Source organism: Cynocephalus volans, chromosome 7 (assembly GCF_027409185.1).
Source record: "Cynocephalus volans isolate mCynVol1 chromosome 7, mCynVol1.pri, whole genome shotgun sequence".
Lineage (NCBI taxonomy): Eukaryota > Metazoa > Chordata > Mammalia > Dermoptera > Cynocephalidae > Cynocephalus > Cynocephalus volans.
Genome location: NC_084466.1, coordinates 87,494,537 through 87,511,180, shown reverse-complemented (window position 1 = coordinate 87,511,180; position 16,644 = coordinate 87,494,537). Strand labels below are relative to the sequence as shown.

The following is a 16,644-nucleotide window of genomic DNA, read 5'->3' as shown; positions in this document are numbered from 1 at the left end:
TTATACAACCTAGATGGTATAACTTACTAGGCACCTAGGCTATATGGTATAGCCTATGGCTCCCAGGCTACAAACCTGTTCAGCATGTTACTCTATTAAATACTGTAGGCAATTTAACACAATGGTATTTGTGTATCTAAACATATCTAAACTTAGAAAAGGTACAGTAAAAATATGATATAAAGGATAAAAAATGTTACATCTATAGGGTACTTACCATGAAGGGAGCTTGCAGGACTGGAAGTTGTTCTGGGTGAGTCAATGAGTGAGTGGTGAGTGAATGTGAAAGCCTAGGACATCACCACACACTACTGTACCCTTTATAGACACTGTACACTTAGGCTAAATTTATAAGAAAAATTTCTTTGTGCAATAATAAATTAACCTTAGCTCACTGTAAACTTTTTACTTTATAAACTTAAAAAGTTTTTCAACTCTTTTATTTTTTTATTTTTATTTTGGTTTTGGTTTTTTTGGTGGCTGGTGGTATATTGGCATAGAAACCTGTGTCCTTGGTGTTATCAGGCTGCTAACTTTTTAACTCTTTTGTAATAACACTTAGCTTAAAAAATACATTTTACAGCTGTACAAAAATATTTTCTTTCTTTATGTCCTTATTCTATAAGCTTTTTTTGTTTTTAAGTTTTTTATTTTTATTTTTTTACTTTTTAAACTTTTTTGTTAGAAATGACACACACACACACACACACACACACACAAAATGCCAAGGCCAATGCAGGGTCAGGATCATCAATATCCACCTTCATATCTTGTCCCACTGGAAGTTGTTCAGGGGCAATAACACACAAAGTTGTCATCTACTACAAAAACGATGCCTTCTTTTGGAAAATCTCCTGAAGGACCTGCCTGAGGCTGTTTTATGGCTAACTCAAGTACACTCTAAAATAATGATAAAAAGCATAGTATAGTAAGAAGACTTTGTTCCCAACACAAATGATAAATATTTGAGGTGCTGGGTATGCTAATTACCCTGATTTGATCATTGCACATTGTATACATGTATTGAATTACCACTCTGTACCCCATAAATATGTACAACTATGTAATAGTCACCTGGGTAAAAAATACAATGTTGTCAGCACTCCAGAAGCACTTCATTTGCCCCTCCTTTATCACAATCCCTTTCTTTTCTCAGAGGTAATTACCAATTTTTTAAAAATCCTAAAATAAAATAACAAAAAGATCTTTGGGAAATAGAAGTGCAAAATAAATCATTATATAACTACTAAAATATAACTGTGTTGAATCACAAATAAAATGTTTCTTTAAAAAAAAGCATTAGTATAGTAAATACATAAATGAGTAACAGAGTTGTTTATTATCGAGTATTGTGTACTGTTCATCATTGCATGTGCTGTACTTTTATATGACTGATATTGCAGTTTCGTTTATACCAGCATCACCACAAACACATGAATAATGCTTTGCTCTTCCAACTTATGACAGCTAGGACTTCACTAGGCGATAGGAAAATTTCAGCTCCATTATAATCTTATGGGACCACCGTTATATATGCAGTCAGTTGTTGACTGAAACACCGTTATGCAGCACATGACAGTATACGTACTGAAGTGTACTAAATAATCTGAAACTGCTTTACAAAGTGGGTATACTAGATTAGACTGACCAACTGTAGAAGAGAATTCTCATTAGTCTACCAAAACTTGCTATTGCCAGAATTTTTAATTTTTGCCAATCTAGTTGGTGTAGTTTATTTAAAAATCAATCAATTAAAACCAATCACTGTGGTTTTAATGCATTTCCCTGATTAGTAATGAGCTTGAGCACCTTATATATTTTTTGCCATTGGATTTATTCGGTTTTAAAACATCTGTTCGGTTATTTAACCTATTTTTCGATTGTGTTGTCTTTTTCTTTAGTTCTTACATATTTTGGATACCACCTTTTGTCAATCATATGCAACACAAATATCTTCTCCCACTCTGTAGATTATATTTTTCTCTCTTTATAATGTAGTTTGAATGTCAGTTTTTTCCAGTTCTAATCTGATCAAATGCACCAATTTTTTCTGTCGTGCTTTTTGCATCACATATACCTATCCGTAGATCATGAAGCTATCCTAACACATTACTTCCTCTAAGTTCTAGTTCTGCCGTTCACATTTAGGTCTTTGATCCACCTGGCTTGTGTGCCTTGTGTACGAGGGTACGTCAAGAAGTTCACGGAAAGGTCGCATTATCTTTTACTTCTACTCTTCCAGGAACTTTCTGAAGTATTCTTACATGTAGTGTGGAAAAAAGCCCACTCCATCTCCCCGGTGCGACGGTATCATCACCACTCACTGCAGGGGCTCCGGCGCCCGCTTCGCAGGGCCTCTTCTGTCCGGCCGCGGGGTGCCCGCGCGGGGCTGCTATCCTTTGACCAGAAAGTGGAGATCAACATTTTGCTGATGTTAAAGGAAGGTTCTCGCTTACCACCGGTAATATTCCTGAGCGTTTGTGTTCAACAAGGTTTTCATCACTACGTGAGAAAACGCCACTTTAAGTTTACTTCACTAGTTAACATTTTTTGTACTTACCTGGCAGGGGCGATACCATGATCACGAAGGTGGTTTTCCCAGGGCGAGGCTTACCCATTACACTATTTAACATTTTTTGAACTTTTACGGAAAAAAAAAAAAAAAAACCTCAGCAACTAACGGCCCAGGGACTTAACCGCGGCGCTTCCCTTAGAGGCTCCGCCCCACGGACGCCAGAGCCCGCCTTTTCCCCGAAGATGCAACGCGCAGGCGCGTCCGGCCCGGGCTCACGCGCCACGCAGTGAAGTGCGCTTGCGCTGGGAGATGCCCCGCCCCGTCCCTGACCCGCTATAAAGCCTCGGCCTTCTCCTCGCGAGAGACTCCGTGCTCATGCTCGCTGCGGGGGTCGGAGGTCAGGGCGAGTGTCTCGCGGGCCGTAGGAGGAAGATGGCGGTGGAGTCGCGCGTTACCCAGGAGGAAATTAAGAAGGAACCGGAGAAGCCCATCGACCGCGAGAAGGTGAGAGCCACGGCGCTGTGGGGTCAGGGAAGAGGGGAGTGGGTCCAGCAGGGCGGAGAGGCGCGGCCTGTGTGCGGGAGCAGGCGGCGTTTTTGATTCTGGGGAGGCTGGGAGGCCGCGACACCACGGGAAGGGAAGGGAGCCCCCGGCTCACCGCCGCTGTCTTGAACTTCTGCCCTTCCCTCTTTCCTCCAGACATGCCCGCTGCTGCTGCGTGTCTTCACCACCAATAACGGCCGCCACCACCGAATGGACGAGTTCTCCCGCGGAAACGTGCCGTCCAGCGAGCTGCAGATCTACACTTGGTGAGGGCGGCGGGGGCGGGCTCAGGGACTCCCGTCGCGGACCTGCGGCATCAGCTACTTGCCTTTGCTAGCGGGGAGTTACCTGCCTTGATTTCAATTTCTCTATTCCATTTGGGGCCTTTGGGCAGCTCTCAGAAACTTAGAGGTGTTTCTGTTAGTTAGAAGGTTATTTGCCCGCCTTGTAATGCATTTATAAGTGTTAAAACTTTGGGTTAAAATTTGACAGATCCAGGATTACTATCGCTGTTAGGGCTGCCTGGTGCAAAAACGATATGTAGATAATTAAAATGAGGCAGTTGCCCTTAAGTAACTCATAGTCGAATAAATGGTACTAGGATAATATGGTAACCGGGAATAATGCTGTTGTGTGGTATTTGTTACCCTCAAAGAGCATTTCCACTTAATATTAAGCCTTAAGTGCCATAGCACCAAAAATAAAAAATAAATCACCACCCCAAACCGAGTGATTTCTGCCGTAGAGCTTAATGGAAGATCTTTTGGTGTGTGTTGACTGAAGACTGGTGGATACCTCCCCTACCCGCAGGTGTGACTAGGACAGTTGCATGCTGCAAGCTTGTCTTTAGTGCTACATGTAACTCCTTGGATTGACACCATAGTGGCTTTCTAGTAGCAGTAAAAGATGTGTAGGTTTTAAAAATATGTTTTTATTCTGGCAAAATATGTATAACATCAAATTTTCTTTTTTAAGCATCTTTAAGTGTACAGTTTGGTGACATTTTATAACATTCCCATTGTTGTGCAACCACTATCTATTTCTAAAACCCTTTTATCATTTCTCCCCCCAACAGAAACCCTGTATTCATTCAGCAATAACTTCCTGCCTCCCCCAGCCCCTGGTAGTCTCGAATCTACTTTCTGTCTATATGAATTTGCATATGTTTCATATAAGGGGACTGATGATATCTGTCATTTTGTGACTGGCTTATTTCACTTAGTATGTTTTCAGGGTTCATCCATGTTGTAGCATCTACCAGAATTTCCTTTTCAAGGCTAAGTAATCCATTGTATGTGTACCCCACATTATGTTTATTCATCTGCTGATGTACACTTGGGTTGTTTTGCCTTGTTATTGTGAATGATGGTGTGCAAGTATGTGTTTGTGTGCCTGCTTTCAGTTCTTTTGGGTATATACCTAGGAGTGGATTACTGGTCACATGGTAATTTTGTTTAATTTTTTGAGAAATTGCCAAACTTGCACAGCAGTTGCACGATTTTACATTACCAAAGAAGTGTGCAATTTCAAACTGTAAGCCCAGTATACTAGAACTCAGTTCTTTGAAGACTGGGATCTTATTATTTTTTTTGGAGGTGCTTGTTAAATTTATGTAGTAGCACAGTTCTTTTACTTCATCACTCAAGGGTAAAAGTTCCAGGAAGGTTGATTTAACTTATTGGGAAGAATTGTTCCGTAACGGCTTGATGAAAATCTCTTTTCAGAGATTAAAGTGTATTTCTTTCAACAAATAAGAGTTCCTATTTGCCAGTTGCAGTGTTTAGATCCTGAGGTTATAAAATAAACCCCTCCCTGTAGTGAGCTCAGTCTATCAGAAGGCAGATGAATAAATACTAAGATTTTAGGGTCAAGATAGCAGGGTAAGTTTGTTCCACAGACCTACGCCCAATCAAGAAAAAAAAAATTACAAAAAAATTCTGTCCTAAACTGTCCTTTCCATAAATTGCAATCAGGCAAGGAAGGTACAACCTTAAGTTACATCCAAAATGGTAGCCAAAGAAGGCAAAGATTCTGAAAGACTGGATGGTTGGTGTGGGGGTAGCATAGAGCCCTGCCCCCACTCCCAGAAGCAGTAATGAGGGAAGATTAAATCTTAAATTCTCAATTTGGAAAAGTAGACTGAGGGACTAAAGTAGGTAGGTAAATCAAGGAAAAAGGAGCAGAAGTCCACAGGAGCCTAGCAGAGGCAGATTGAGTTTGCCAAAGTTCCAGGTGCTGTGTGGAGTTTGGGGAACTAGACAAATACCGTAGGAATTACATATATTCTGTGCTTGGGTGGTTATTAAACAGGTTATTGGAAGAGAATTATCTAGGTCACTATTAAGGTTCAACCAGAAAACAACTAGTGGGAGAGAGAGATTGAGAGGTTTATTGCAAGTAATTGGCTTACATAATTGTGGGGGCTGGCTGGTCACCTACAGCCCACATCTCTAGGGCAGGCTCTCAGAAAGGTAAGGCTGGAACTCTCAGCCATGAGTTGAAGTTGTCCACAGCAAGATTTTCTTCAGGGAAGCTTCAGGTCTGCCCTTAAGGCCTTTCATCTGATTGAATGAGGCCTACCAGACTATATAGGACAGTCTCCCTAATGTAAAGTCAACTAGTTATGGACTTTAATTGCATGTACAAAATATCTCACAGCAACAGCTAGATTAGTGTTTGGTTGAATAACTGGGGACTGTAGCTTTGCCAAGTTAACACACAATACTGAGCCTCATAGTCACCAAGCGAAGACTTCAGCCCCAAGTGAGCCCTTCTTATATTCTCCACCTGTGTTCTCAAGCTTTAGACTACTGATCAGAAAGTGACATTTGGGGCCGGCCCTGTGGCTCACTTGGGAGAGTGCAGTGCTGGTAGTGCTGAGCCGCGGGTTCTGGGAAAAAAAAAAAAAAATAGAAAGTGACATTTGGCACTCCAAACTGTTGGTCTGGGAAGACAGTCCTCAGAAAGTTGGGAAGCTTGTGGAGGGTTAATGCTGTCAGAACTGATAAAAGGTGTGAACCAAATTCCCCAAGTTTAATATAAGAAAGAAGACAATATGGGAGGGGTTTTTAGAAAGAAAGAGTCCTTTCTGGTATATATCATAAGTATATGCTGTGTATGAGAAAAATTGATATAGGTTTTAAAAAAAAAAAAGTCACCTCCAAGACAGAAAAGAAAATCAGTGTGACCACACCGTTTCTGCCAACATTGGGGTTCATTGTGGACAAAGGTAAAATAACTAGGGTAATCGTTGCAGAATAGAATGTGAACAAAGTAAAAATAAGCTACAAAATTAGGTGTGTCTTTATCTGAAGTTTTGTAATTTCCTCCAGTTTGACTTGGTTTTTTCCTTCTGTTAAATTTTTATTAAAAATGAATAATATTTATACCATGAATTATATTTTTGTATTATAGTCTCAGTATGTATAAGAAACTTGATGTCTTAATGTTTTTTTCTATAGTATTGCATATATGCACAAAAAGATGCCTACAGTGATGCTCACATCACTGGTTATTTCTGATTGGTAAGATTTGGTATATAATTTATTGCATTCTTGCATATGGCTTTCCCCTTTATAAATAATGAGCATGTATCAAGTTGGGAAAGGCAGTCATGTGCAGCTTCTTGCCACTAGCACGGCTGCATAGAGTGGTGTTGGATCCGGAACATTTCCATGCAAATAAAGGACCCTCACAGCCTGTGTTAGGCAGATCTCTTTGGGAATATCTTTCCCTGTTCTGGGCTTGATGTGTACTTCTTTGTTCTGTGTCTGTGGGTCATTTGGCACTGTGCTGCTACATCTGTTCCCACTGGGGAGGGAACTGGAGTCCTTTGCCTGCAGCATGAGAGGGGTGTGTAGACCATCTCCATCTGTGCTGGCTGTGGGGGTCTTCTGTCACTATTGAGGGTGACCTTCCTCTGTCTCTTCTCTATGTGAGCAAAGTGTTGTTCTAGCCATTGCTAGTGTATGTCATGTCTTTCTTGGTAACTCTGACACCTGCAGATCCTGGTTGTAGGCATTGCTGTGCTCTTTGCTAGTGGGACTCCTCCCCTGGAGATAGCAATAGGTGTCACTTACTTGACATAACGGTTTTATACAAAAACAAACTAAAAAAAAAAGAGAGAGAGAGAGATGGAGATGGGTTGAAGGCAACATATAGAGGATTAAATAATGAGGTTGAAATAAAGCAATGATGGTGGAGATGGAGGAGAAATAGATTTAGTATGTATTTAGGAGGTAGAGACAACAGGACTTTGTAACAGGATGGAGATGTGAAGAATTGAACAGTGCTTAGGGATATTACCTGGGCAACTGAGTGGGTGATGGTATTCTTGATCAGAATATGAGGGGAAGGACATGTTTTGGGGAGAAGACCGTTGAGTTTTGTTATGGGAATCTTGAGAAAGATTTGGTAGCAGTAGAAAATAAAAGATGATGTAGCCATCCTGGATATTTTTACTCTCAGTGTTGTTGAAGCCATTGGTTTATTTGAGTATGGTGTGGTGAAGATTTATAAATGGAGTACAAAGCTAAAACTAAACTCTTCAGGTCTGGAACTCTTTGATGTTTAACTCCCTGCCCGATGCTGTACATTAGAATTCTCATTCTTTAGAAGTGCCTAATATCCTTGTGCCATTTTATGGCACTCTGTAGGCGATGTTTCCAGTTCCAGACCATCCATCTCATTTTCCTAGTTGTCATGAAAGAAACAATATAAAAATGTCTACCAGGTTGTTATTATTTCTAAGATACTTTTATTTTAAAAGATTTTTCCAGATAGTGCCATATTAGCTCAGGGAACTATATGAGGGTACTTCAAAAAGTTCATGGAAAAATAGAATTAAAAGATAATACAAATCTTTCCATAAACTTTTTGAAGTACCCTCGTATTAAGATCCGAGTTCAAATAAATATTTGCAGGCTAAGAATCTATATTGTGAAAGGAGCCTGTGCTTTGTTTTGAGAACATTTCATGTATTTCGTTGGCTGTAGGACTCCATCTATTGTAAAACTCGTAAGTTTCCTTCTAAGAAAGAACACTGCACATCTTTATGAAAATGCTTTCCTAGCACATTGATTCTAAGATGCATTCCAGTTTCAGGGATGCTAGAATGTCAAAGAGTACATATTGTAGAAATAAGAAATAAAATTATTTTGTGTATTTTAATTAATTTAGACTAGTCACCCTTAGAGAGGTAAATCACTAGGCCATAAGATGTTACATACAACAGAAGATAGCATATGGAATCTCTGATGTCCTTTTTTGCACTCAGTCTGACTTTAATTCATCGAAATTTCCAATAGTGTGGCTTGTACAGGGAGTTTTTGGAGGCAGATAGTATTTTTAGCTGCTTTAAAAAATGAAACTCTAGTATAATACCCAGCATTTTTAGTCTAAATTACAGGACAGATACATGTAATTAACTCATTGTCAGTATCCTTGTTATATTATTGCTGATTAATCAAATGTAAATGTCTTTTTAAAAAAAAATTCAGGATGGATGCAACCTTGAAAGAACTGACTAGTTTAGTAAAAGAAGTCTACCCAGAAGCCAGAAAGAAGGGCACACACTTCAATTTTGCAATTGTTTTTACGGATCTTAAGAGACCTGGCTATCGGTAGGTAGCTTCTCATTGTTAATTCCTGTAATCTGTTTTTGGTATGTTTTAACTGATAATGGTAATCCCTTCAATGAATTTTAGTGGGGGAATATGGATTTATATTAATATCTGGTTTACCTTAATATAGTACTTAAATGTTTGAACTGTGTTATGATGGAACAAATCTAGTCTCATATTCACTTTGTAGTACATAATTAGGTTTTGTTGATTTGTGGTCCATTAACAGTTGATTTCCTTTCCTGCAGAGTTAAGGAGATTGGCAGCACCATGTCTGGGAGAAAGGGGACTGATGATTCCATGACCCTACAGTCGCAGAAGTTCCAAATAGGAGATTATTTGGACATAGCAATTACCCCTCCAAATCGGGCACCACCTCCTTCAGGGCGCATGAGGCCATATTAAATTCTATTTACTGTTTCTTGAATTTATTTTTCAGTCAGTTGTGTAAAATAAACTCACATACTCTTTTTCATCCTCTGATCATTGCCAGTAAGCCTTTAAATTTTAAACAAATTGTAATGCATCTATTTAGGAGTTAGATTTGGATGTGCTGTTGTATGAATATAGACAGTATGTCAAGCTCTTCTGTAAAATATAAAGTGCTCTTAGCATTTTGTGTAAAACTGTTTTGTTAAATATATGTGTGCAATCAGCCTGAGTGTCAAAGTTAATGGAGGCATGGGAACAGGGTCTGATCTCCTATTTGGGGTTTATATTAAATAGTGGAGGAAAGTATGTTTAAGTCCCAAAAGGGCACAAGAAAGCCATGGAATTGTGTGAAATTCAGCAGGAGCTTGTGGTTTAGACTATTGTATGCAGTTAGAATGAATGAGGTAGTATGGCATCTTGGAGTAGTATGAGCCGATGCAAGTCGAAGAAGCTGTCAGTGCTGGAAGGGACTGGCTTGCCTTGATCAGGGTACAATGACATAAAAGGTTAGAGAAAAGGAGAACAGGTGCCATGAGGGCTTTTTATGCTTTAAAAGTGGGGGGAATAGGGTATTTTGAAAGCAGGAACCAGTACAGAGGAAACAAGGGTTAGAACTTAGGGTAAGGGTGGAAAGGTCTACCTGGAAGATCTGAAAATGTAGGGAGGGATGAAAGAGGAATCTTAAGCCAAGGGAGAAGAGCCAGGGATGAGGTCAGGTTGATTAAGGAGCAGACAATCACACATCCTGTTATGTGCTGGGGGCTGGTGTGTATCTAATTTGAGAGGCAGTACAGCCTAGTGATTAAGACCAGCAGGGCAAAACATTTAAATCCTGATTGCACCAGTAGCTCTGCAACCTTGGACAAGTTACTTGAGTCGATTTTTTGGGTTCTTTTCCTTGTAAAAATGGAGATAATAGCCCTTAGGACTGTGAAGATCAGATGTTTGTAAAGAGCTTGGAATAGCGCCTGACAGATTGGAAACAATAAGTACTAGTTATTAGCCATAAAGTAGAGTTTAGTAAAAAATGGAACCCTATATCTTCCATGGCTCTATTGTATTCTTATTTTGATGTTTATAAACAATATGGCATTGTGCAGCAAGCCTGATTATTTTAGTCTATTCAATATAAAATTAAAAATGTATATCCCAGAATGAAAAATATGTACTAGTAGTGATTCTCAAAGTAAAGTTTCACTAGTTTTATTTTGTACATACAAAAGCAGCCATTTAAAATCTAATGACTCTGTGGAATTGGTGTCACTGTTGCAAAGTCAGTCAACGGTGGCAGGGACCAGGCTGGAACCTGGATCCTGGTGCCTCTACTACACTGTGGAGAGACTTTAGTTCTATATGCCATAAACTTAATTTAAAACTAATTTCTTGGAGAATAGCCACAATTACCTTCCTATCTGGGGGAAAAAACTGTTTACTATGCAGATGAAGAGGGTGGGAATTAAAGGACGTGTGTAAGCCAGTTTTTCATATGATGTAAACTCTTACAAGGGCTCTCCAATAATTCCAAGTTATTCTCTAGTTCAAAATAAAGTGATTTGACTGGTTTGCCAAATTCCACCCTTAGTTCCAACATGGAATTTTTCCTGTAAAGATTTCAGTCTTCCACTAAAAAGTACAGTTAATACCTAGTGAATTTATTATTGAATATAATGCTAAGACTTGTGCTTAGGCCTTGTTTACCTCTGGCTTTGGTAAGTAATATATGGCTTTGAGTAGTAACTGAGCTGTTTCCTTAAATATAACAGAAATAAATGGTAATCATGATAGCATCTTGCTCACTGCTCTTAGTATCTGCTCTGCCTCACTTGCTCATAGGTATTTTGGAGTTGAAATTTCCCCTTTGGTATATGTGAGTTATAGTATGTGGCATTGCATATATATAATGTCTTTTCAGCTTCCTCAGTGTACAAAACCTGGGACTGTTAGACCCATACTCTAATCAACAACTAAGATAATGTTTCAGACATCAGTTGTGTGCTTGTGTGTGTGTGCGTGTGCGTGCATGTGCATGTGCACGCTATTGTGAGGAGCAGGTATGAAGGGAGGAAGAAAGCATTAAACCGTTAGGCTAGGTTTAAAATTCTTTAACATTTACACCGTTATTCTGAAATAAAGAGCTAAACTTGGTCTACCTTCTTCTGTTTGATCAAACACAAATTCCAAACTTGGCTTTTGTGAAACTGAGAAGGCAACACTCTAAAACCAAGCTTATAATTATGCTTTAAGTGCTTAGTTGGGCCAAATACTGTGCTGAGGAGCAACTTTATTATTATCTTATTTAACATTCACAACCAATATACAATTACTGTATGGTTTTCCATTTACAGATGAGATCAAGGCCTAGGTTAGTTAAAACGTCAGCCCAGACTGAGGCCTACTTTAAATAGCTCAAAAGTTGGGTATATGGACCTAGGGAGCCAACAAGAGGATTAGCTGAAATGTACATTTCTGAAAATAGTGCTCTTTCATAGTTTCTTTTATCCTCAATTCATTGCAGTCTGGCTCCCACCCACACTACACTGACACTGTTCTTGGAGTGAAGCTATCCCCTGCAATTATAAATTTCTGCTAAGATAGTCATGTAGAGTGAGTAGACCTGCTTTATTTAGTTATATAAACCCAAAACACCTGCTTTTAAAAGAAATGATATGGTCGTGGCGCCCAGTTTGAATGTGATAAGAGCAGACAGATGAGGTGCACCTGTTCTGATTTGTCTTTTATTGCTTAGATACAGGTTGCTCTTGCTATAAGCTGTAATTTCCCGGAGTCTGCAATGGAACAAGTTTGAGGGAAGTATGTTTATTCTGTTAGAAAGGATTAATGGATTTATTCCTTTCCCCATAAGAAAGCCCTACGAGGGGAAATAAGCTTAAACCTAAAGTCAATTTTAATATTGAATGCTATACTATAAAGTAACTTGAGCAAAAATCCTTAGCCTGGGAATGTTGGTATTGTAATGACACTTCTATCTCATAAAACCGTTGGGAGGAGTCAATGAAAGGGTGCTTAGAAGAGAGTCTGGTAGATGGTGAATTTTCAATAAATGTCAGTGATTTTGATTTTTTGGTGGCTGGCTGGTATGGGGATCTGAACACTTGACCTTGGTGTTATGTCACTGCACTCTAACCAACTGAGCCAACCAGCCAGCCCCAGTGTCAGCTATTTTGAAAGGAAGGGGGAGAAAAAGGCATTTCTAGCTCTTTCACTTTGTGCCTTTGGCTGTTCAGAATTTCCTGTCCTACCCTGGCTAGCATGCCAGCCCTGTTATAACCAACTCCAAAGAAAACTTCACAGACAAGAGTTGATAAAATGAGAGCAATTTAAATTATCAGTGAGGTGAACCTTCTGAGGGATGTTCACAATCTGTAAATTCTAAAGATAGTAATTAGAAACTGGCAGTAAATTTGCAGTATTCCAGATTACTTTAACTCCCCTCACTTTCCAGTACTTCAGGAATAAAATATATTAAATGAGTGTCTGTCTTATGAACCAGGAGCTATGGGCTGGTGATACAAAGATCAGTCTGACAGGTACAGATCCTGCTTCAGAAAGTGAGGAGGAAAGAAGGTGCAAATACTGATGATAAAAGGTGGACAGAAAAGTGTCAGGAGAGAGAATTGCTGAAGAAAATATTGTTAGTGTGGTAATGAACGGTTTTCTGGAGATGGCATTTGAGCTTGTCCAGATCCTAAAAGGAGTGGGGTTTATATCTCAGATAAACAGCACGAGCAAAAGAGGAAATGACTGAACTCAAAATCAACGGAGCACTTTACACACTGACTTTGGCAGGAGTTCAAGATGAAAAGGTAGGAGTGTCAGAAGCTAGTGGAATAATCTAGGTAAGAATCAGGGTAGTGGCAGATGGTAGAGGGGAGGGAACATCCCAGAGATGTCAGAGACCATCAAGGCTTGGCAACCAACAAAACTTGGGGTGGGAAATGGGACATGGGAGAGGAAAGTCAATCATTGAAGCCTCAATTAACTCATCTGAAAAATCAGGTACCTACCTTAAAATTTAGTCTAAGAACTAAATAGGTTAATAAATGTAAAGCATTTAGAACTGTGCCTGGCATAGTAAAATCTTATTGTTTGATGTTACCACTAATTCACTCAATAAATATATTAAGTTGCTAGGTACCAGGGTACTGAACAAAGCAAGCAATCAAGGCCCTTGCCCTCACTGAGCTTGTGGCCCAGTGGGGGAGATGGACATTAAATATATGTACTCCCAAAAAATATTTCATTACAAATTTTACTAAGTATAACTAAGTACTATGTAGGAGAACAGGGTGCTGAGAAAGTACTAAGATGTTATCTTTGAGACTGAGAAGATAGGTACAGTCTTTGATAAAATGACATTTAATCTGAGACCTGAAGTAGATCAACCAGGGCTCTTAAAGTTTGAAATAAGAACACTCCAGTTAGCTTAAGTACAAAAAGTTTTGGATCATTTAGCTGAAAGTCCATTTAGCTGGCTTCAGGCCTAGCTGATCCTTGGACTCAGTCATCACACCTCAACTCTTGCTAGGGCTCCTGTGTGGGATCCATTTGTAGACAGGCTCTCCCTTCATGGTGGGAGGACATGGCCAGCAGCTCCAGGGGCACCTCTGCATCTCCAGACAAGAAGTGTGCTGCTTTTTTCCAGCACCTCCCTAAGCCTCCAGAATTGGCTCTCACTGACATGACTTGGGTCACATGCTGGTCCCTGACTGCAGTGGTCAGGGATTGTGATGCTGCTTGGTTGAGTCTGGAGCTGAGCTGTAAGTTCTTATGGGTAGTAAGTGGGGGGCAGACAAAAATGGCAGGTGTCTACTGCTTAAAGATGAGCGAGAGCTAGTGAAGCAGAGGGGACAGGAAAAAGTACTCTAAGCAGAGAGCAGCGTGCACGAGGCCCTGCAGCAGGAAGAAGGGAGGAGACGGAAGCTGGCGCTGTGGCTAGAGTGCATAGTACAGAAGGGAGCATCTAGCTGGACCAGATGATGCAAGGTCACATATGCCACATTAAGGATCTTTGATTTCATTTTAAGAGCAGTGGGAAGACACTTGAAAGACCCCAATCTTTGAAGCTTGAGAAGCTGGAAACATCACCGTTCTGAGTAACAGAAAGTAGAATCACAGGAGGGGCTCTCTGCTTCCACCATCTTGCAATGTGAGATGGGTCACTCTCGCAACCACCAGATGGACTTTGGACTTCCCAGCCTTGTAAACTACTGTAACAGAGGCAAACATTGAAAGTGAGAGACCACTGAAGAGGCAGTTATATTAATCCAGACTAACTCAGAAAGCACAACCCTGATTTTGCATGAGAAGGGCTATCTCAACAGAACCTAAAACACGTAAACTTTCAAGGTAGGGGAGATTGGAAGTCAAGAACAATGACACAACATTTTGCAAGCTGAGAAGTCTCTGGACTAGAGAGTCCTAGGACTTCTGGTCAAGATGGCGGAATAGACAGTCCCTAGCATCACACTCTCCCACAGATCAACCAATTTAAACTATAAAAACATAACATCAAGTGCATACAGAATGGGAAGACGTCCAGCGGGGGAGGCAGAAGCTCCACGGAGACCACATGCCCTGTGGGGCCGCCGTCGCACAATCCAGCAGATAGGCTTCACTGCTGCCACCCAGCTCCATTCCCAGCCTAGCCCAGCCCAGCCCAGTGCGCACAGAGTGGGGAGACAACCGGCAGGGGAGGCGGAGGCTCCGCAGAAACCACACACCCTGTGGGACCGCCACTGCATGATGCAGCAGGTAGGCTTCACCGCAGGCACCTGGCTCCATTACCAGCCTGGCCTAGTGGGCTCGGAGCAGTGAGACGTCCGGCAGGGGAGGCGGGAACTCCACAGGGACCACACTGCTGCCGCACGATCCAGCAGCCCGGCCCACTGTGTATGGAGCACAGAGACGTCAAGCAAGGGAGATAGAAGCTCCGTAGAGTCCACACACCCTGTGAGGGGGCCGCCACCGCATGATCCAGCAGCAGGTAGGCTTCACCGCCACCACACGGCTCCCTCCCAAGCCTGGCCTAGCACACACACAGCAGGGAGACATCCTGCAGGGGAAGGGGAAGCTCTGCAGAGACCACATGCTCTGCGGTACCTCGGCGCATCCCAGCAGCCTGGGCCAGAGTGCACGGAACAGGGAGAAGTCCAGCACGGGAGGTGGAAGCTCAGCAGAGACCACACACCCTGTGGTACCACCCCGTGATCCAGCAGCCTGGCAGAGTCCAAGCTGACCAGAGAGGTGGCTCCCCAGAGAAGCCCAAGACCCGAGGCAACCACACACGCAAGGCACTAGTGGCCAACTGAGCAGTCACTGAGGTAGCCATACCAAATTGGCAACCACAGCAACATCTTAGTCAATAATGTCAAACCTGTGGACTGTGAAAACCCCTGCCACAATGAATAACATCAAAGAAAAGATACCAGAAATATGAAAAATCAAAAGTACACCACCAAAGGATAATAACTCTTAACCTCTAGATCCTATAGAACAAGAAGCCCTTGAAATGACTGACAAGGAATTTCGAGTGATAATTCTAAGGAAACTGAATGAGATACAAGAAAACTCAGCTAGACATCATGATGAAACGAGGAAAAGTATACAGGACCTGAGAGAAGAAATGTACAAGGAAATCAATGCCCTGAAAAAAATGTAGCAGAATTTTCTCTTGCCGAACTGAAGAAGTTATTCAGTGAAATAAAAAACACAATGGAGAGTTTAACCAGCAGGCTTGTGGAAGTTTAAAAGAGAACCTCTGAACTTGAAGATGGGATGTTTGAAATAACACAAGCAGACAAAAAGAAAAGAAAAAAGAATCAAAGGCATTGAAGAAAATCTGAGAGAGAGATCAGACAACTTTAAGCACTCAAATATCCGAGTCATGGGTATTCCAGAAGGGGAGGAAAAAGGAGATTGCATTGAAAACAAATTCAACGAAATAGTGGCAGAAAACTTCCCACGTATAGGAAAAATCACAGATCTTCAGATCCAGGAAGCTCAACGATCTCCAAATGTATACAACGCAAAAAGGTCTTCTCCAAGACATGTTATACTCAAATTGGCAAAACTCAAAGACAAAGAAAGAACCTTAAAAGCTGCAAGAGAGAAGCGTCAAATCACCTATAAGGGAGCCCCGATCAGATTAACGTCAGACTTTTCATCACAAACCCTAAAAGCCAGAAAGGAATGGGATGATATATTCAAAATACTAAAAGACAGAGATTGCCAGCCAAGAATACTCTACCCTGCAAGGCTATCCTTCCGAAATGAAGGGCAAATAGTATATTTCTCAGACAAACAAAAACTGCGGGAGTTCGCCACCACATGACCACCCTTACAAGAAATTCTCAAGGGAGTACTGGGTTTGGTTCCTGAAAAATAACTACCACTGCCATAAAAACTCAAGAAAAATCGAAACCCACTAGTATAATAAAAATGGCATTCATGAAGAGGAAACAAACAAAAAGGCTATCTACAACCCAAGGAACCAACAAACACAGGAAACAAATA

The 16,644-nt window shown here is 41.0% G+C and overlaps 1 protein-coding gene across 1 annotated transcript; it reads left to right on the top strand.

The window, feature by feature from the left end:
* The first annotated feature begins 2,869 nt into the window (after positions 1-2,869).
* SAP18 (Sin3A associated protein 18) lies at positions 2,870-10,208 on the top strand. The gene is made up of 4 exons (XM_063103353.1): positions 2,870-3,019; positions 3,215-3,324; positions 8,557-8,679; positions 8,928-10,208. Exons 1-4 carry the CDS (start codon positions 2,891-2,893, stop codon positions 9,082-9,084), a joined length of 519 nt encoding a protein of 172 aa, XP_062959423.1. The 5' UTR covers positions 2,870-2,890; the 3' UTR covers positions 9,085-10,208.
* The last annotated feature ends 6,436 nt before the right edge of the window (positions 10,209-16,644 follow it).